The sequence below is a fragment of the Scyliorhinus canicula genome, chromosome 9 (genome assembly GCF_902713615.1).
Source record: "Scyliorhinus canicula chromosome 9, sScyCan1.1, whole genome shotgun sequence".
NCBI classification, from domain to species: domain Eukaryota; kingdom Metazoa; phylum Chordata; class Chondrichthyes; order Carcharhiniformes; family Scyliorhinidae; genus Scyliorhinus; species Scyliorhinus canicula.
The window spans coordinates 155,446,674-155,469,783 of NC_052154.1; the positions used below are offsets into that span (position 1 = coordinate 155,446,674).

Below are 23,110 nucleotides of genomic sequence, written 5' to 3' on the forward strand. Positions count from 1 at the left end.
TTAATAGAAACCACTCTGTGTTCAAATTAACCTTTAAAATGGAACAGTCAAATGAGCTCCTTTTCCTTGATATGCTGATTGAAATCTCCCAGAGTTGATTATGGCCTACCTTCACTGGTCAGTATACGCGTGCTACTGTTCCATGTCCTGTAAGATTGGCCTTACTGGCAACCTCATAAAGAGGGCCCAGACCATTTTCCTCACTGTACAAGTTTGATGCTGAAATAGGATGCATCAGAACTATTCTGTGAGATAATGGCTATCCTGACCAGATCATTGCTCACTGTATATCGTGCAAGCTAATCAGGCCCAAGTCTACCACGTTCAGTCCTGAAAAGTGCCCATTCGACCTCCGATTACTCTGAAAAAGTATTTTAAAAATTTGGGCAACAGCTGAAGCTAGCTGTTTCACTCTGCTATTATGCAGTAGCAATACAAATAGTGTTCATCACTAACAGGATGCTGCTATCGCGCCAAAAAGACATCTGCCTATCACACAAATGAGTAATGTGGTATATGAATTTTGGTTCTGGTGGGATGCTAGATATGTAGGCCATATGTCACAAAGACTGGCAGATCATATCAAGCAGCATGTCCCTTCGGCTGTTCACAACAGGCAAGGTACTGGCCATACCCAACCAGCCTGTCCTTACAAAATGTTTTTTAAAAAATTGTTCAACATTAGATGTGATTCTGTAATTGGACATTTGCTAAACAATCCTGAGTGTGTATCATAATCAAATCATACAGCATGCTTGTAACCTGTCAGAATAAATTTATTAGAAGGAGTGCCTGAAATTATGTACCTATTTTTGATACTTAGTGGATAACCACAACCTCTCCCACTGGATGGCTAACTGGGACATGTCCTTCGGTGGGAGTGGTTAAATTCCTCTATTTGTCACTTTATTTATATTCCATATAGACCAGTAGTTTTCAAACTTTGCTCTGCCATGTCAAGCAAGGAAAAGGCAGCTAATCCTTGCATATGTGAAACACTCTGAGGATGCCCCAGTCACAAATTCCAATAGGATTAAATTATGAGCACAGGTTGCAAAGACTAGGCCTGTATTTCCTCAAGTACAGAAGTGGTGACCTAATTGAAGTGTTTCAGAAGACTAAAGGATTTGATAGGCTAGATAGTGAGAAACTTTTCTCCAGTGGAGTGTTCAGGACAAATGGATGTATCCTTTAAATTAGAACCAGGCCGTTCAGGGATGATGTCAGGATGGATTTTTTCACTTCTTCACACAAAGGGTAGTGGGAATCCGGAATTCTCAACTCTACGCCCTCCCCTCCCAAAAAACTGCTGAGGCAGAGAAAGGTAACTAAACATTTCAAAAACTGAGACACCGAGATTTTTGTTTCACAAGGTTATTGAGGATTACGGAACCCAGGACATAAGCAGTGACATAGATCAGCCATGATATAATTGAGAGGTTGAATAGTCTCTTCCTGTACCCAAGCAAGGAAGCACTTCTTTTAGTTTGCAGCAATGCAAAGGGACACAGTTTAAAAACTCATGATGTAGAGATTTGATGAATTCAGAAAATTGGGGGTCTAAAATGTGATGGTCTTTAATTGCAGTTTCATGTTTTATCTCTGTTAAACACATAATGAGAGGACATAACCTTAACTGACCTTAAAATGCAGTGCTGAAGGAGTATAACCCAGTCAGAAGTGCCACCTTTCACATAAGATGTTAAATCAAGACGTTATCTGCCTGTTCAATGTTAAAAGAAGAACAGGAGTAGTCTCGTCATTTTGTGACCAACATTTCTCTCCTCAACTAATTCCAATCAAAGAAACTGGTGTTCATGTCATTTGTTGTTTGTGAGTGCAATAATGGCAATTGTGTTATTCTGCCTAACATCAGTGACAGCAATTTCATTGGTTGTGAAGCAGTTTGGAACATGTTGAGATCTGATGAGGTGCAAAGTAAGCGTACACCCAAGTTATGAAAGAGTAAATGAAATCAACTTGTTAAAGTAAGAAAGATGATTTTAAAAATTTTCACAGAAAGAGAAAAGAAAAGAACTTGTAAGAAAGACTTGTAGTTCTGTGATACCTTTCATAATTACCGGGTGTCTCGAAGCACTACAGTTTTTTGAAGTGTTGCAGTTGTAATGTAGGAAACATGGCAGCCAATTTGGGTACAGCAAGCTCCCTGTATGCAGTAGTGTGATAATAGTGATAATGACTAGGTAATCTACTTTTGTGATATTTGATTGAAGAATGAGCATTGGCCCCAGGATACAGAATAACTCCCATGTTCTTCTTTGGAAACTCGTATGGGACATTTTACATCCACCATGTAGGCAGATGTGACCTCAGTTTAATGTCTCATCTGAATGATAGCACCACCAAAGGTGTAGTCTTGAGTCTTATTTTTGTAAATTTAAAAAATAAAATCCTTATTTTCAAACCCTCCATGACTTACCTCTCCCCATCCCTGTGACCTTCTCCCACTCCACAGCCATCCTGGATCTCTGTGGTCCTCTAATTCTGTCCTCTTGTGCATCACCCAATGCTCTCTACAGCCGATCATTGGTGGCCTTCAACTGCTTGCCTTAACCTTTGGACTTCCCTCCCTAAAACACCCCCTCCCTCTACTTCTCTCTCCTTCTGCAAGGTGTTTTTTTGACCAAGCTTTTGGTCTTCAAATTTTGTCTGATGATGCTCCTGTGAAGCACATTGGAAGGATTCAGTAGATTAAAGGCACTATATAAATACACATTGTTATTGCTTTTGTGTGTGCTGTATGCATTCTGCTGTATTCAATCATATGGTGAATATTTTTTGACAGATAAACAAGACAACTGGAAATATTGATGCCTCTAGGATTCTAAATCTCTATCAATTCACTCAGCTATATCGGGAGATCACCATGCAGGCAGGTGGGGTTCTTACCCAGAGCAGCATCTGTGAAGGGACGGCAGCAGATGGATCATCCTGTCAGGCCAGTATCTGGCTGGGCAAGTGAGTGAACATTAATGAAGTACTGAGATGTAATATTAATTTCATGGCTTGTTGATCTGTTCTTCACTGCTTCCAAAAGTCACATGTACATCTGGTGCCTTATTAGGATAGCTAGTTTTGAAAAGGATTTTGTGTATTTTCTTTACGCAACAGTATTTCAAAATGTATTTTCTTCCATGAGCTATTTAAAAATGAAACATTCAGGGCACGTGATGAACACTGGCAAGACTGGCCTTTATTGCCCATTTTCAGTTGGCTTTTGAGAAGATGGTAGTGGACAGCCTTTTTGAATGGTTGCAATCCTCGTAGTGAAGGTTCTTCCACAGTGCCACTGGGTTAGCCCAGCGGCAATGAAAGAACAACCGATACATATAATCAAATCAGGATGGCACATGTGAACTGGCAGACCATTGAGAGGCAGTGTTGTTCCCACAACAACACTGCTTTTATCCTTCCTTGTGGTCGGACCAGATTTCTAGGATGGAGAGGACGAGGCTGAGACTAACAAAAGGAAGGCTGGAAAACAGATGATGGAGCAGATAGCAAAAAGGGAAAAAGCACAGGAAGTTTTATTTTTCCTGCATGTTACTCATCTTTCACTGATATTAGTGGAAAGAAAGTAATATGTTCTTTGAGAGTTTGACAAATTAGATACTGAGAGGCTATTTCCTCTAGCTGGGGAGCCTATAACTAAGGTCATAATCTCAGGATGGAGGTTGTCTGTTTAAACCTGTGGTGAAGAGATAATTCTCTACTGGAGAAAGTTATGGATTCTTGGTCACTAACTATATTCACATCTGAGATCGATAATTATTTGTGCAAAAAACAAATCAAAGGACCACGGGGGGCAGGGAAGAATAATGAAGTTCATGTGGATCAGCCGTGATCTTAATGAATGGCAGAGGAGGCTTGAGGGTCTTGTATATTTCTCCTGTTCCTAATTCTTGTGCTAGAGTTTAAATCTGGTGTCAAGGGAATTTGAAGATGCGCAGCAGCTGCAGTGATGTTAGGCTTTCAAAGGGAAATTGGAATAGCATCTGAAGGGAAAATATTTGTAAGGCTCCAGGGGATTGGGACTAACTAAATTGCTGTTGCATAGAACAGGACAGGTTTGGCAGGCTGAATGACCTTCAGTGCTGAAACCATTCTACGCTTCCAAACAGGATAGACGGTCAATCACATTGAAGTCATAGAGCCTTTGCGGCAAGGGCACAGGCCATTTGCCTGTTCAGTCCATTCTGGCTCTCTGCAGGGCAATCAGCCCCAATGCCCTGATTCATCTCCACAGTTCTGCAATTTTTTTTTTCCTCAAGCTCTCATCTGTTTTCCTGATTAACCTATCGACCGTCTCACACAGACTGCAGTCCTAGAAGTTAGAAATACTGAATCCCTTCACTTTTTATTTAATTTTTCACACAACAAAATAAATGATTGGATTTAGGGACAAAATACAATATTGATATAAATAAATTTTAAAAGTTCTGTCTGTAAGGGGAGCCAGTGGCATAGTGGTATTGTCACTGGACTAATAATCCAGAGACTTGGGATATGCTCTGGGGACCCAGGTTCGAATCCCACCAAGGCAGGTGGTGAAATTTGAATTCAATAAAATCTGGAATTAAAAGACTAAAATTAAAAGATGACCGTGAAACCATAGTTAATTGTTGTAAAAACCTATCTGGTTCACTAATGTCCTTTAGGGAAGGAAATCTGTCATCCTTGCCTGGTCTGGCCTACATGCGACTCCAGACCTACAGCAATGTGGTTGACTCTTTAAATTTCCCCAGGGATGGGCAATAAATGCTTACCCAGGAACCCCACATCCCCATGAACGAATAGAAAAATAAATAAAGCTTTCTATGGAGAAATTTGACATTTCACTAGTAAAAGGAATACCTTCTCTTCGCCAGCGAGGGTGTTTAGAAGCAATCATGAAGTTAGTGCACCATTTCAAAACCCCTTCACCATCAGTTCCATGGAGGAGGCTAAACTATTAAGTGTCTTTCAGGTACTTTAGTGGCCATGTCGGACCTACCCTGGGGTTGAGGATCCCAGCAGCGGAAATGCCGCTTGCTCAGAACTGTTGGCAAATCAAAGTCCACCAGTTCCTCATTGTCATCAGTGCCACTGGGAGCGATGGCAGTTGCAATGCACCGACCAGAGGTCCAGGATTGCTTGGGGGGGTGGGGGGGGGGGGGGGGGGGGGGGGCTTCAGGAGGTAAGGGAAATTTGTGTGGCTTCTATTTAATCCCTGAACCACCACTAAATTGTGGATAATGGGTGTCAATTGGCTCATGAATGCATCTATTCTATTAGCTTCTCCCACTCCCAGTGCCACATGTACCACATTCTTACCGCTCTTGGGTGAAGAGGTTTCCGATTAATTCCTTAATAGATTTCTCAATGACTACCTTATTTTGATGGCTTCTATTTTGCTTTTCCCTATGAGGAAAGAATCTCTTCACATCCACTCTTATCGAAATATTTCATAGCTTTAAAGACCCTTCATTCCTTGGTCTTCTTCCCATCAGCTCCTACCTGCCCTCAACCAACACATCTCTCTGCACTGGTAAAAGCACCTGGGGTGGGATTCTCCGTTATGCTGGCGCCTGGGGGGTTTCCCGACCGCGTGGGGCTGCCCCACGATGGGAAATCCCATTGACCGGCTGGCGTAACGGAGAATCCCACCGGCTGGTCGGGGCAGAAATGTGCCGCGGCGGGACGGAGAATCCTGCCCCTGGCATCAGTAAGAATTTCCTAGGTTCAGAAGCCCTTTAGGACTTTGATTTGTGACAAGTTTGTTTTTGTTGATAATTGGAAATTTTTTGCTGCCTCCCTTTTTCTGAATAGCTTTTGGTCGATCTTGTGCAAGTAAACCCTATTGATGAAACATACAAAGGTTATTGTAAAAATACTTCACACAGTTGGGTCTGCAGTGCTTGATTAAAATGCAGCAATATAAGACTAACATTTTTGCATGTCAATTTGGCCGAGTGAAGGTTACAAAGGAGGTATTGTCAGTCACTTCTCTAAGTCATAATGTATTCAACATTGTTTTTATGTGACAACACAGTAGCTTGTCCTCTACATTGAGATCTCTCATGTGGTTTTCTCACCACAAGATGGTGTCAGAAACATTACACAAGGCTGCCCAATTTTAAAAAGATATTCCTTCCAGAGAGAGAAGGCGTGTATGAAAACAAGTCTACAATGAACACACTGACTTGTTTGTGTTTAAATGGCCTCTGGGACTCTGTACAAGCAATTCTCCACAGCTACAATGCTGACGAGGACAGCGGTACGAGGGAGGTTAATCAAGAACAGCACCATAAACAAGGACTTGCCTGTGGGGAAAAGAGACTAGGAGAGTGACAGTAAATTCTTTAATTAGGGATAGACTGATAAGAACAATTCCATGATTGGTTGAGCAAGCTCTCTCTCACAATCTCTTGAAATTGTCAGCAAGCAGCTTTCATCAATAACCAATTCCACCCCAGGTATACTGGTTGTAATGTGACCTCATTTCTCTCTCTCCCATTACATGGCGGTTGCATGGCTCCCTCCCTAGGTTTGATGTAGTTAGCTTTCTGGAACACTTTACAATACTTGTATACGTATCTGATCTACCCTGAGTGACGAATGGTAATGCCCTGCCTATTGCAGATATTATCTTAGAATTCCAGAAATGAGCTACATTTGCTACATTTAAAGTATTCGCACTGCCAACGAATATTTACACTGTAGCTCAAATTAAAGTTTGACAGTGAACCTTAAATGTCCAGTGACAGCACAGATATTGGATTATCTGGCCAAGCCTAGAATTAATACCGTTCATTATCCTAGATTATCAGAAGCGTAGTAATTTTATTTGGATTTAGTTGGCTTTTTAGTTAATGTGTTAAATATGTGTATGCCTTGCACAGTACGTTTGATCAGCATATGGCATGTATTTACATAATTGTGTAGACCATATTGTCCTTCAGAACTGAAGCATGTCTATTTAAATAATCATTTTTTTAATAAACTTCAAATTGAGCAACACCTTCAGCATCAAAAATATTCTGGGTATTCTTTTGCAGCACAGATGTCGCATAGAAAGTAATGCAGAGCATAATCTACATATTAACATGAGATCCTTTTAATAAACTAAGTTGGGCAACAGCTTTCAGCACCAAAAATATTCTGGGTGCTCTTTTGCTTCAAGGGTATGGCATTAAAAAGTGGTGCAGAACATAATGTACATAATAAATACTTGGAAAGTTGAAACCAAATGCTTATTTGTTGTAATAGATTGCTGAGAAATTCAGCACGTGGTGGGACATGGAGTGACTTACTGAAGGCAGCAGTGATATCCGAAGCCTAAAGAAACTTATCAATACAGCACCATAATCCGCAGATAAAAATAGTACTATCATGGGATCCGATAAACAACTCCCAAGAGAAAGCTACATGTACACAGCGAACCCAAGGAAGATCACACAATGTAACTTTTTCAGTTAATGGATAGTGTACTGTTCATTGATTAATAATGTACAGCACAGAAACAGACCATTGGTCTATGTCACACCAGCCTCCTCACAACCCTCTTAAACAACGCCGCCGCCAACTCCCCCCCCCCCCCCCCCCCCCCCCCCCTCCTCCAACCCCAAATTAGCATATCCTTCTATTTCTTTCTCCCCCTCATGATTTTCTAGCCTCACCATAAATGTGTCTATGCTATTCCCTCAATCACTCCCTATGGAAGAGAGTTCCACATTCTCACCACACCTTCTATGCAGCAGTTCTTCCTGAATGACCAATTGGATTTATTCGGGACTACTTTGTTCTTTTTTTAAAAAAAAATCCCAATTAAGAGGCAATTTAGCGTGGCCAGTCCAGCTACCCTGCACATCGTTTGGGTTGTGGGGGTGAGACCCACTCGGACACGGGGAGAGTGATCAATCTCCACAAGGATAGTGATCTGGTGTCAGGATCGGTGACTATCTTGTTCTGATCATAGAATCCCCACAGTGCAGAAGGATACCATTCGGTCTATCGAGTCTGCACTGACCCTCCGAAAGATCACCCTACCCAGGCCCACTCGCCGCCCACCACACACTGTCCCGGAACCTAACCTGCCCATCCCTGGACACTAAGGGGCAATTTAGCATGACCAGTCCACCTAACCTGCACATCTTTGGACTGTGGGAGGAAACCGGAACACCCAGAGGAAACCCATGCAGACATGGGGAGAATGTGGAAACTCCACACCGACAATCACCCAAGGCTGGAATTGAACCCTGGCGCTGTGAAGCAACCGTGCTAACCACCGTGCCACCCATTTTGCCAGCATATGGCCCATTGTGCCTCCATGCCATCCACCTTGTCCAGTATTGTGTTAAAATGAATAGCAAGTACATTAACTGTCATTTAGCAAGCTCCAACCAAATATTGTAAACTCACTGAGGGAAACCAATCGTTGTAAACATGCAGCCCCACAGAATACAAAAAGGATACAGCAGCAAGCCAAATGAATGTGGGATTTAAGGGCTATGTGGTACCCACAGGCTGTCATTTGGACAGCCGTGTGTTGGACAATAGGGACACCATCCACAGCCCAAATTTTTAAAAATAAAAGGTTAAAATGTTTGTGAAGTTTGTGTTTGATCAGATGTGAACCGAACGTTATTTCCTGCATTCTGTAGGATTAAGGAGATGACTGATGAGGAAGAATGTTGTATCTGTATGGATGGTCGAGCTGACCTCATCTTGCCCTGCACCCACAGTTTCTGTCAGAAGTGTATTGATAAGTGGTAAGTCTGTTCATCTTCCATATATATAGCTGACTGTCATTAAAATTCAGCTAAATTAGCACAAACACAATGGGCCAAATGGCAACCTTCTGTGCTGTAAACTACTGTAATCTAAGCTAATTAATAATAGATGTCCTGTGCTATGCCCTGTGAATATTAAACAATTCTAATTTGACCTATTCCCCACCCCCACTCCCCTCCTATCCTTATGGTGTGGCCATCATTGCCCATTGAGAAGGTTGTGGTGAGTCACTTTGTTGAACTGCCACAATCACCCTGTGCTGTTGGGAAGAGAGTTCAAAGGTTTTGCATGTTGGCAGAATGAAAATCCTTTCTTGACCCCTTTTCTGTTCATTTTTACCTAATTGATGTAATCTCACTTTTGGGTAATTAAATGAACTGATGTGTAAGAGTTGTTCATTATTTACTGTTTTGATAATACTTGAATATTCTGATGTATAGATGAACTAATAGAATGCGTGTACAAACACTGATTGTGGAACCAACCCCCTTTTCAGATAAATGCTAAACCTGATACAATGCATGTCCCAGTAAATTAGAAACATAGAAAATTTTGCACAGGAGGAAATTGTTCAGCCTTTCTTGGATGTTGATGTAAGTAATCATTAACACCCTCTGGAACTGCTTGTAGTTTCCTCCCTCCCTTCTGGCTGGGCTTGTTTTCATTGAATCATAAAATTTAACTGTGGGAGGTTGGAATCACTTCCCTGTCCTTCCCCTGCAATTACTTTTTGCAGCTTCTAGCAGCTCTTTCATGTTTCCACAAATGGCTCCCCATCTTCCTCTTCAGAATGAGTGCGCAGCAGCTGCCTATTTCAGATGTGTATCCCTCATTCATTTCCTGTGAGGTTTTTCCTTCCATCTCTCCAGTTACACCCAGCCCCTCGGCAGATCTTGCATCATGTCATGACAGTAATTAAGGCAAGTGATTCAATAACGCAACTTGCATTTTATAGCGCCTTTAATATAGTCAAATGTTTTGAGCCATCTCACAAAAGCCTAGTCAAACAAAAATTGACACTGCACTAAAAGAGGTATTAGGTCAGGTGACTAAATGCTTGGCCTCTTGCAGGGTCATACAGTTATTTCAGTATAGGAGGCCATTCGCCCCTTTCAGTCCATGACACCCCTCTGTGGAGCAATGTAGTCAGCTCCATTCCCCCCACTCTATTCCTGTAGCTCTGCAACTTTATTTCGCTCAAGTGCCCATAAATTCCTTTGAAATCATTGACCATATCTGCTTTCACCACCGAGTAGGCAGAAAGGTCCACATCATTACTACTCACTACTACCTCATATCCTCCCTGTATCTCTGCCCAACATTTTTAATCTGTGTCCCCTGGACCTTGTACCATCAGATAACAGGTACAATTTTTCTTTGTCTACTTTATCTTAAACCAGTTATAATCTTGTGCACCTCCAGCAGATCTCTCCTCAACTTCTTTGCTCCAAGGAGAACAACGTAACTTCTCCTATCTAACCTTGCAGCTAAAATTACTCATCCTTAGAATCATTCTGGTAAATCTCTGCATTCTCTCAAGGGCCTTAACATCCTTCCTAACATTTGGTGACCAGAACTGACACCTACCCTAGTTGTGGTCTAACCACAGCTATATACTCAGCATAACGACTTGGCTATTGCACTCAATACCTCTATGTAGCCTAAAATACCGAACATTTTGCTAACTATTCTCTCAATGTGTCCTGCCATCTTCATAGGTCTTCCCCACAACAATGAAGAAGCTCATCCAGTTGAAAGCAGCCCACTTAATTGCTACCCCTTCCAAAATCATTCACTCCCTCCGCCACTGACAAACAGTGGCAGCCGTGTTTACCATCCTACAAGGTTTCTTAGGCAGCACCTTCCAAACCCACGACCACTACCATCCAGAAGGACAAGGGCAGTAGATAGCTAGGAACACCACCAAGCCACTCACCATCTTGACTTGGAAATATATCGCTGTTCCTTCAATGTTGTTGGCTCAATATCCTGGACCTCCCTCCCTAACAGCACTGTGGGTGTACCTGCACTACAGGGACTGCAGCGGTTCAACAAGATGGATCACCACCACCTTCTCAAGGGCAACTAGGACTGGGCAATAAATACTGGCCTAACCTGCGACGCCCACATTACGTAAATGAATTTAAAAGAACAAGTACCTCAAGTCCCCTCTGTCCCTGCACATTTTGTAGAACTGTGCCATCACGTCTATACTGCCTCTCCCATACTTTTTTTTGTCAAAATACACCACCTCACGTTTATCTGTATTGAATTTCATCTGCCTAGTATCTGCCCATTCTGCTAGCCTTTCTATATCCTTGCTGCAGTCACTTGGTATCCTCACTCTCCTAAGTTTGGTGCCTTCATCAAATTTGAAATTTTACTCAAAATTCTAATATCAAAGTCATTTACAAATATCAAAAAACTGTCGTCCCAGCACTGACCCTGTGGAATATCATAACTACCATTATTAATTTTCACTCCATCCATCCCTCTGCAAGCTACGCTTTTACTGATATTTTGTCAGCATCCTCTGCCTTAGTAAACACTGATACAAAGATGAGTATTCTACTCATGCTCTTTGCCTCTGAACATATTTCAAGCTCCTTGTCCTTAAGAAGTCCCACCTTGTCTTTTACTGCCTGCTTATTATTTACATGTCAGTGGAAAATATTTGAGTTCCTTATTATATTAACTGTCATTTTATTCTCATATTCTCTGTTTGTTTTATTCTCCTCTTCTCTTCTCCTCTGTACTTACAAAGTTCTCACTTGGAAAATTTTATCTGACATGCATCATAACCATATTCTCCATCTCCCTCTTCATCCAGGGAGGCTTGGTTTCAGTTTTTCCTACATTTTGCCCCTGTTGGGAGTGTACTTTGCCCGATCATAAACATCTCCTTAACAATCACCCATTGTTCCATCACAGTTTATTTTCACCTGGAATAGATCCCCCCCCCCCCCCCCCCCCCCCCCCCCTCATTCTATTGAGGTTAGGCCACTTCTAATTCAGAAGCTGTACTTTAGACTATTAAAACAAAGAACATAGCACAGTACAGCACAGAACAGGCTCTTCAGCCCTCGATGTTGTGCCGAGCATTGTCCGAAACCAAGATCACGCTATCCCACTCCCTGTCATTCTGGTGTGCTCCATGTGCCTATCCAATAACCGCTTGAAAGTTCCTAAAATGTCCGACTCCACTATCACAGCAGGCAGTCCATTCCACACCCTAACCACTCTCTGAGTAAAGAACCTACCTCGGATATCCCTCCTATATCTCCCACCCTGAATCTTATAGTTATGCCCCCTTGTAACAGCTACATCCACCTGAGGAAATAGTCTCTGAACGTCCATTCTATCTATCCCCCTCATCATCTTATAAACCTGTATTAAGTCGCCTCTCATCCTCCTCCGCTCCAAAGAGAAAAGCCCTAGCTCCCTCAACCTTTCCTCATAAGACCTACCCTACAAACCAGGCAGCATCCTGGTAAATCTCCTTTGCACCCTTTCCAATGCTTCCACATCCTTCCTATAATGAGGTGACCAGAACTGCACACAATACTCCAAATGTGGTCTCACCAGGGTCATGTATAGTTGCAGCATAACCCCGTGGTTCTTAAACTCAAGCCCCCTGTTAATAAACACTAACACACTATAAGCCTTCTTCACGGCTCTATCCACTTGAGTGGCAACCTTCAGAGATCGGTGGACATGAACCCCAAGATCTCTCTGTTCCTCCACATTCCACAGAACCCTGCCGTTGACCCTGTAATTCGCATTCAAATTTTTTCTACCAAAATGAATCACCTCGCACTTATCAGGGTTAAACTCCATCATCCATTTTTCGGCCCAGCTCTGCATCCTATCAATATCTCTTTGCAGCCTACAACAGCCCTCCACCTCATCCACTACTCCACCAATCTTGGTGTCATCAGCAAATTTACTAACCCACCCTTCAGCCCCCTCCTCCAAGTCATTGATAAAAATCACAAATAGCAGAGGACCCAGCACTGATCCCTGTGGTACACCACTGGTAACTGGTCTCCAGTCTGAAAATTTTCCATCCACCACCACCCTCTGTCTTCTATGTGATAGCCAATTACTTATCCAATTGGCCAAATTTCCCTCTATCCCACACCTCCTTACTTTCTTCATGAGCCGACCATGGGGAACCTTATCAAACGTCTCACTAAAATCCATGTATACGGCATCAACTGCTCTACCTTCATCTACACACTTAGTTACCTCCTCAAATAATTCAGTCAAATTTGTGAGGCAAGACTTGCCCTTCACAAATCCGTGTTGACTATCCCGGATTAAGCTGCATCTTTCCAAATGGTCATAAATCCTATCCTTCAGGACCTTTTCCATTAACTTATCGACCACCAAAGTAAGACTAACTGGCCTATAATTACCAGGGTCATTCCTGTTCCCTTTCTTGAACAGAAGAACAACATTCGCCACTCTCCAGTCCTCTGGCACTATCCCCGTTGACAGTGAGGACCCAAAGATCAAAGCCAAAGGCTCTGCAATCTCATCCCTTGCCTCCCAAAGAATCCTTGGATATATCCCATCTGGCCCAGGGGACTTGTCGACCCTCCGGTTTTTCAAAATTGCTAATACATCCTTCCTCAGAACATCTAAATCCTCCAGCCTACCTGCTTGTATCACACACTCATCCTCAAAAACATGACCCCTTTCCTTGGTGAACACTGAAGAAAAGTATTCATTCAACACCTCTTCTATTCTGACTCCATGCACAAGTTCCCACTACTGTCCTTGACTGGCCCTACCCTCACCCTGGTCATTCTTTTATTTCTCACATAAGAGTAAAAAGCCTTGGGGTTTTTCTTGATCCGACCCGCCAAGGAATCTCATGCCCCCTTCTAGCTCTCCTAAGCCCTTTTTTTTCAGCTCATTCCTTGCTACCTTGTAATCCTCAAGCGACCCAACTGAACCTTGTTTTCTCATCCTTACATACTCTTCCTTTTTCCTCTTGACAAGACATTCAACCTCTTTTGTGAACCATGGTTCCCTCGCATGCCATTTCCTCCCTGCCTGACAGGGACATACCTATCAAGGACACGCAGTATTTGTTCCTTGAACAAGCTCCACTTTTCATTTGTGCCTTTCCCTGACAGTTTCTGTTCCCATCTTATGCTCCCTAATTCTTGCCTAATCGCATCATAATTACCCCTCCCCCAATTATAAAACTTGCCCTGCCATATGGCCCTATACCTCTCCATTGCAATAATGAAAGACACCGAATTGTGGTTACTATCTCCAAAGTGCTCTCCCACAAACAAATCTAACACTTGGCCCGGTTCATTACCCAGTATCAAATCCAATGTGGCCCCCCTCTTGTGGGCCTATCCACATATTGTGTCAGGAAACCCTCCTGCACACACTGTACAAAAACTGCCCCATCCGAACTGTTCGACCGTTAGAGGTTCCAATCAATATTTGGAAAGTTAAAGTCACCCATGACAACTACCCTGAGACCTCCACACCTATCCATAATCTGTTTTGCAATTTCTTCCTCCACATCCCTATTACTATTTGGGGGCCTATAGAAAACTCCTAACAATGTGACCGTTCCTTTCCTATTTCTAACTTCGGCCCATATTACCTCAGTAGGCAGATCCTCTTCGAACTGCCTTTCTGCAGCCGTTAAACTATCCTTGATTAAAAATGCTACTCCTCCACCTCTTTTCCCACCTTCCCTACTCTTACTGAAACATCTATACCCTGGAACTTCCAACAACCATTCCTGTCCCTGTTCTAACCATGTCTCTGTAATGGCCACAACATCGTAGTCCCAAGTACCAATCCACGCTCCAAGTTCACCTACCTTATTCCGGATGCTCCTTGCATTGAAGTAGACACTACTTCAACCCACCTTTCTGTCTGCCGGCACACTCCTGCGACCTTGATACCCTCCTCAGTACCTCACTACTCTCAGCATTGGCTTCTGGACTACAGCTCGTTTTCCCAGCCCCCTGACAAATTAGTTTACCCCCCCCCCCCCGCCGAAGAGCCATAGCAAATTTCCCTCCCAGGATATTGGTGCCCCTCTGGTTCAGGTGCAAACCGTCCTGTCTGTACAGGTTCCACCTTCCCCAGAATGTGCTCCAATTATCCACGTACCTGAAACCCTCCCTCCAACACCATCCCTGCAGCCACGTGTTTATCTGCACTCTCTCCCTGTTCCTCACCTCACTAGCACGTGGCACCGGCAACAAACCAGAGATGACAACATAGTTTGTCATGGCTCTCAGCTTCCACCATAGCTCCCTAAATTTAAATCCCCGTCCCTTCTCTTACCTATGTCATTGGTACCGATGTGTACCTCGACTTATGACTGTTCCCCCTCCCCCATAAGGATTCTGAAAACATGGTCCGAGACGTCCCAGACCCTGGCACCCGGGAGGCAACATACCATCCGTGAGTCTCTTTCGCTGCCACAGAACTGTCTATCTGTCCCTCTAACTATCGAGTCCCCAATAACTATTGCTCTCCTGCTCTCCCTCCTTCCCTTCTGAGCCACAGGGATGGACTCAGTGCTGGAGATCCGTTCACCGTGGCTTACCCCTCATAGGTCGTCCCCCTCAACAGTATCCAAAACGGGATACTTGTTACTGAGGGGAACGACCACCGAGGATCCCTGCACTGACTGCTTCCTCCCAGCCCCTCTCACCATCACCCATCTATCTTGATTCTTCGGAGTAACGACATCCCTGAAGCTACTATCTATGACCACCTCTGCCTCCCGAATGATCTGAAGTTCATCCAGCTCCAGCTCCAGTTCCCTAATGTGGCTTCTGAGGAGCTGGAAATGGGTGCACTTCCCACAGGTGAAATCAGCAGGGACACTGATGGCGTCCCTCACCTCAAACATTCTGCAGGAGGAATATTGCACTGCCTTCCCTGCCATCCCCTCTAGATAAAAAAAAGGAAAAAGAAAGAAAGAGCTTACCTGTTATTCACTCTACCGCATAGGTTAAAGGAGGTGGAAGGGTGGGGGACACTACAAATGTAGTGTCTAGGGTTTAGGAACTGCCCAACTTAAATACAGGTTAAAAATAAAACACTTAACCAGCAACCACTGCGCCCCACACAAGAACAGCAAACAGCTGTTATGGGCCTGTGCAAACAATTTAAATCTTTACTACTTACCCAGCAGTCACTCTGTCCTCACTCCGACCGGATTCAGCTGGAAACTCCCAACAGTAAGTTTTTTAAAAATTGACTCCCCTTCTCAGCAAGCACTCACTCAGCAACCACTGCGCCCCGCACGATAACACCTCAGGGAAAAGAAAAACTACTTGCCAATCACTTATCTGCAGGCTGTGACGTCACGGTTCAACTTCTTTCTACTTCTACCTGCCCTCAAGTCTCCCTCTTTATCTTTACTCGGCTGGGATCCTTAGTGTTTGTGGTTTAACTGTCACTTGACAACACTCCACAAACCACCTTCAAGATACGGTGACCGCAATGTACTGATGCAAATTTTCCCCGCAACAGCCAATCAGCAGCTCTGCTCTACTGCCCTCTGCTGGATGCTTGCCTTCACTTGAACACGGAGGGTGTCTTACTCGGGTACATGTTCTGGATGCATTGACCGCAATGCACTGATGCAAATTTTCCCCGCAACAGCCAATCAGCAGCCTCGCTCTACTGCCCTCTGCTGGATACATGCCTTCACTTGAACACGGAGGGTGTCTTGCTCAAGTACACGTTCTGGATGCAGTGACCGCAATGTAGTTTTTTTCCCTTGCTCTTTTCCAGAATTGGAGAAGTGCAGAGATTTAAAAGGGTTATAGAATTTGGGGAGGTCACAGAGATGGGAACAAATGAAGCCATGAGGAGTTTTAACATGAAGGTATAATTTTAGAATTGTGGTGTTGATGGACCAGGAGTCAATGCATGTTGGTGAGCACAGGCATGATGGATGAGCAGGACTTAGTGTCAGCTAAGATATGCAGAAACAACAAGAATTGGCATTTTACAACACTGCCTTCTGACTGAGAGTGAAAACCTTGCTCTTTAAGCCCCTGAACTAGATGTTTGTTTTATTTCTTTGTGACAGGAGCGACCACAACCGGAATTGTCCTATTTGTCGACTGCAAGTGAAAGAAGCTGGCGATTCTTGGGTTGTGTCTGATGCACCTACAGAAGAAGACATGGCGAATTACATTCTCAAAATGGCAGATGAAGCTGGGCAACCCCACACGCCCTAAGACTTGTCGAAGTTCGTCCACCTCTGACTGAAGGAGACTGCTTAAACCTAGCCTTTGAGGATAATTTTTTTAAACAAGTTTTATGAGCAGTGAGACCCAGTGTACATCGGATCACTTTTGATTTTATCCTTGCGATCAATCATGAGTTGAAGCAGACTGAAGCCCGATTGAAAATTTGTGTTCTTGTATGCATAAATCCATGCAGAAATTGATGCTTTGTCAAGTTTGCGTTATGTTTTAGTCTTCCGGACACTGTAGCTATCACTGCAGTCTGCACTAAGTGAGAGCACTTGAATGAATGCTTGTGAGACTTCACGTGAGTTGAAATGCAGCGTTTGCCTTTAAAAGCAGAACTTGTAACCCAATATTTGTGCCTGAGCTGTTTGCTCCCCAGAGGGAGGTTTGGTGATATTATTTCCGAACTATTCTTTATTGGTTTATTGGTGAGATTTAAATATTTGATTTATGTTTGTAATTACTTGAAAAAATGTGAACAGTGTAGAATGTAAGCGGGGTGATTTGATGGTATGTACTTTTCTTAGGATGTTCCTAGATTTTCAGAAGCGTGCATTGTCAAATAAATTTGTATTTTGGAAATAGTAATTAATGAGGATTGCGGACACTAAGTGTGATGAGACTAACAAAGAATAAGACTAACTTGTAAAGATAACCTGTTTTGGTTTAGTATTTAAGACCACGGTCTGTACCTCCTGTAACCAGCTTGTATTTGCAACAAAAAAGAACTACTGAGAATACTTATTTAATATGTTTTTGGAAAAAGATGCCTCAGCCCTTTATGTTTTGCATGAGGGAATCTATTTAAAAAAAAAACACACAACTGTTCAAATATCTTTAAAGAATCTGCCAAATCAGACTAAATTACTGATCACATCTATATTTGCTGTTGCTTTCTCCACAATCAGATGATCCATTTAAAAGATTCCTTCTTTACAACAGGATTTCTCTTTCACTTCCTCCTTAAAAAAATTGTTTATCTTTTTTAAGAATCAGAGAATACTTTGTTTTTCACAACTAAATGTGAGAGCAGGATATAAAAACCTATAATTTTTCAGAGCTGCATGACTCATCTAGTATGTTCAGTAACATGAAATGGGAAGTACTTTTGGGGTGAGTTGCCATGTTACTCAGCTGATGTAGTTGTGCCATATCAAGCCACTCTGTTGTGGTTATAGTATTTATCAGTTATATTCACGCTTCAGGTCCTTACTCCCCTGTTTGTGATGAGGATTTTATCTCCTAGAAAAAAAGCAAAACCAACTGCTTCATTATTCTGAGTTTAAAATTATACTGCCACATGGGTCATAGTGGCCATCATAACAAGTGAAATGTTTCAATTAGCGCATGCCTGAAAGAGTTTGTGTAATTCATTTGGGATCTTCTCACTCAAGATATGTGCCCCTGCTTGGTACAATCTTCTCATTTACTAGGACTCATTTGCAAATATTCTCAGTTGGAAGCAGAATCTAAATCCATGGTTGGAATACCAGAATGGTGAGTGGAGCGCAGATGGCTCATCCCTGTCTCTCCTCACCCTACCCCCTGCCCACTCCACCCCACCCTACCCCAGAAACAGATGGCATAGAGCCATTCTGCTCTACGCCAGCCCACCCAGTAGCAGTAACACACTGTGGGATGTTATAACACAGTACGGGATTGCCCCTCACTGGGGATGATGGTTCTGCCCTTGTGAGCTGCCGGCCAATCGGATTAGCCAGCAGCTCCATGAGTCCCAGCAATGCCAAGCGTGCCTTAGTGGGCGCTCCTGGGACTGCAACATGGAAGAAGAAGGCAGCCCAATGTATCGTGAAGCCAGGTAGGTTGGTGCTCTTCAGGGAGGGTTTTGGGCAGGTTAGGCACTGGGGTGGTGTGATTAATGGAGCAGATGGGTAGGATAAAAGGGGAGGAATCTACTTAGGCAAGATTCACCCTCCCTCCTGCAAAGCACAACTCTTGATAGTAATTCCGCCCCCCCCCCCCCCCCAACGCCCTTTTTGAAAAATGTTTATTATACAAGTGGCTTTCCCAGTCCTGCCTGACTGCCCACACCAGCACTATTATTGGGGTCAATTGGCTTGTTAACAAGCCCAATTGACCCGTGATTATTTATTTGAATATTGCAGGCTTCTATACTGGGGGTGAGTGTGAAGATGGTGATTTGGGCACGGACTCTATTTGACGTTACCCCCACCACTGAACATATGTTTGGCAGGGGCACATAAAATGCAGCCCCATGAAAATCTTTGACCTTCACCAGTCTCCATGTGTTAGGCTGACGGGTTTTCAAGGTGGTGCCTGTATCATTAATACTTTAATTGCACACTGATGAGTTTTATGACTATAAGCTACTTGTTGATGAATTGATGTACAGCAATTTCCCTTCTTTTGCAGGAAGAAATTGTAATACTTTTCTTTATTTGTGAAATCATTTTTTTAAATTCACTTTAACTGTTGATTGAGTGTAATAAAACATTTTGTCCATGTTCCTGAAGTAGTGTTCACACCATCATTCTACAATCACTGATCTTAGCAAATGGCTAAGATCCTGATGAATATAAATGACAGCCCAAGACTTTCACCTTGTGAGCAATCCTCCAGTCTGTTAAGTGTATGTCTTTATCTGTGGATGTTGTTGGTCGGGGAGGGGAAGAAGACTTTCCTGTGTAAATGTTATTATAAATAAACTGCTCTCACCATTAATGAAGGTGACATTTGTGATCTTGCCTATTATCCCTAGCTACCCATGAAAGTCAGAAATAAATATTGAATATTCGCCATTTTAAACCATTTATGACATTCAAATATTAGTGCTGGGATTTGAAGCTATTGTGGCTGGTTGGAATGCTAGAGACTGGATAATAAAGTTATGGGCTAATGACAGCACGGTAGCACAAGTGGATAGCACAAGCTTCACAGCGCCAGGGTTCCAGGTTCGATTCCCCGCTGGCTCACTGCCTGTGCGTTCTCCCTCTGCGTGAGTTTCCTCCGGGTGCTCCGGTTTCCTCCCACAGTCCAAAGACGCGCAGTTTAGGTGGATTGGCCATGATGAATTGCCATTAGTGACCAAAAAGGATTAGGAGGGGTTATTGGGTTACGGGGATAGGGTGGAAGTGAGGGCTTAAGTGGGTCGGTGCAGACTCGATGGGCCGAATGGCCTCCTTCTGCACTGTATGTTCTATGACCGAAATCGGTCTCTATAAAGTAGTTTACAACAGGTCCAAATATTAGTGAGGAAAATGCCAGTGGTGGAGAACTTGGGAACCGCAGGTCTAAAATCACCTATTCCTATCAAGCACAATACACTCAGTGCTGATTACATACAAAGCCCTGTTTACACCACTGATAGGCACTGTAAAGCCTCAGCTGTAGGGATCTGGGTTCGATTCTAGCCTTGTGTAACTGTCAGGAGTTTGCACGTTCTCCCACTGCGTGGGTTTCCTTTCACAGTCCAAAGATCTGTGGGTTAGGTGAATTGGCTATGATCAATGTATGGGGACAGAGCAGGGGAGTGGGTCTAAGTAGAGTGCTCTTTTGGAGGGTCAGTACAGACTTGATGGGCCAAATGGCCTCCTGCACTGCAGGGATCATGCGAACATTGAGTACTTTCAGGCACTACCACACCATCAGAATTGATTTATTGACTTGGAAAGACTGGTGCGTAGATTACCAGCATCATAACTCAAGCTCTCTTAAGAGTTAAATTGTGAGCATTGATTATCCAAACTAGGGTTGTGTTCCTGGGATTTAAGTTAAATGGTGATTAGGTCAAAGTTCAATATGGAGAAATGGCCAAACGCAGGAAAACAAGCAGGTGCAAAGTTTCCTGTATATTAGAACTTGCAGAAACCCAGACAGCACTGAAACTGACGACCATCTACATATTGATGAGCGATCCCCGGGAACAATTAGCAACAGTTAAGATAATCGAGACAAAGCCAGACTCCTCGGCGCCAATGGTAGCCAAAACAAAGGAAGGCCAACGGACACTTAGGAACCGCCCAGCGATCAGGGAACAGCTCCAGTATTGGGGAAATCAAACCAATTGATTGGAACATGATCCAATCAATTGGAACCAGGTACGGGGTGCGCCCAAAAGGGTGCGAAGCCCCTGGGGACTATAGAGTCCCCAAGTTCAATTTGTTCTTCTTGGCAGGGTCTCTCAGCAGCTCGAAACAACCCTTGACAGAGACCTGCCTAGCAGCTGCACCAACAAGTAAGTGTCCAGTCAACGCACGCTATGAGATAGGCGCTCCTATCCCTTAGTCCATACCAGCTGGAAGCCTGCAGACTCAGGATCGATCGAGAGGCTATTGTTCCCTTTTCCAAAGCTAAGTATTGGCCTTTTAGTGTTAGAAATAGTCTAGTGAGTAGTATTTTATGCATGAGTAGCGATTGACTGTGTATATAATAAATGTGTTTTGATTTGAACCTTACTAACTGGTGTATCGAGTTATTGATCAGCACTTGAACTTGAACCTCGTGGTGGTATCATAAAGATACCTGGCGACTCTAGAGCAAGGTGATTAAACAGAGCCAATTAAGTACAAGCACAGCGAGCAACATTAAGCAGAATATTTAGGGTGAATAGAAATTAATTATTTCTGCTGTTTGAGCAGAGCAACGCCCTTTTTTGAAAACTGAAATCTCCACAAGGCGTCAATGCTTCCACCATTCCTTGTGCCTGAGGGTGCTAATGGATGCCAATTTACTTTAGTATGAGGAAGTATGGTGAACAAATAACGAATAACCCTATGCATTATTCTCCCATTGTCCCGCTGAAGAGTTTTTGACCACCTTAGTATATTCCAATCAGCTGTGGAGTGCAAACTACTCTCCCCTCAAAAAAAAGTATAATTCTCTTTCGTCTACAAATGCTCGAGGTGGAAATGAGGCAGAGGGGCTGCTCAATATGAGTTTTCCTTAATAGGTGTCATAGATGTCATAGAATTTACAGTGCAGAAGGAGGCGATTCGGCCCAGCACCGGCTCTTGGAAAGAGCACCCTACCCAAGGTCAACACCTCCACCTTATCCCCATAACCCAGTAACCCCACCCAACACTAAGGGCAATTTTGGACACTAAGGGCAATTTATCATGGCCAATCCACCTAACCTGCACATCTTGGGACTGTAGGAGGAAACCGGAGCATCCGGAGGAAACCTACGCACACACGGGGAGGATGTGCAGACTCCACACAGACAGTGACCCAAGCCGGAATCGAACCTGGACCCTGGAGCTGTAAAGCAATTGTGCTATCCGCAAGGCTACTGTGCTGCCCATGTCTGCTGAAAACGTGCATTTCTCAGGTCTGTTGGTAAAACTGCCTGTAGCAGGCAGGAGCAGAGTGCACAATTAATGTTAAACTGACAGCTTTGGGCCCTGCACAGCCAATGTCCAAACTTCTGAGTTGATGGCATTTTTACTCCATTGACCCCAACTTGGGTTTTAACAAAATATCCCAGGACGAACAGGGTATTAAGAACAGAATAATTACACCTGAGTGTGTCAAGAAGATTGTGGGTTCGAGTTCCATCCCAGGACTTGAGCACAATCAAGGTTGACATTCTAGTGCAGTACTGCATTAGTGATGCTGTCTTTCAGAAGAGACATTAAACCAAGACCCTCTCCGAGACGTAAAATATCCAATGGTACAATTTGGAGAAGAGCAGGGGCGTTCTCATTGGCGCCAATATTTATTCTTTAACCAACCTCACTATCACCTTGCTGTTTGTGGGAGCTTGCTGTGTGTGCATTGGTTACCATGTTTCCAACATTACAACAGCGCTTACACTACTTGTGCTGTGAAGTGCTTTGAGATGTTCTGTGCTCATGAGAAGTGTTATATAAATGTAAGACTTTCTTTCCTAAGAGGTGACTTGAGGTAGGGGTTTGGTGCTTCTGTCTCGGATGTGTGTGTTGCCCGCTGAGTCAAACCTGATACCCTGATCATTTGAAGAGCCCTCTTAGTCCATCAGTTCTTGTACGTGTGAACGAATGTTAGCTAGTGCCTGTTCATTTGCACAATGTCAAACAAAAGCCACTTTACATGACAGAATC

The 23,110-nt window shown here is 43.4% G+C and overlaps 1 protein-coding gene across 1 annotated transcript in view; it reads left to right on the forward strand.

Annotated features, from left to right (window-relative positions):
• The window catches only part of rnf141 (ring finger protein 141), a 34,001-nt gene extending 14,247 nt beyond the window's left edge, over nt 1-19,754 (forward strand). The window contains exons 4-6 of the mRNA XM_038807988.1: nt 2,807-2,979; nt 8,664-8,771; nt 16,886-19,754. Coding sequence (XP_038663916.1) covers nt 2,807-2,979; nt 8,664-8,771; nt 16,886-17,036 — 432 coding nt within the window. The 3' untranslated portion in view covers nt 17,037-19,754. The remainder of the gene's footprint in view (nt 1-2,806; nt 2,980-8,663; nt 8,772-16,885) is intronic.
• Nucleotides 19,755-23,110: the final 3,356 nt, after the last annotated feature.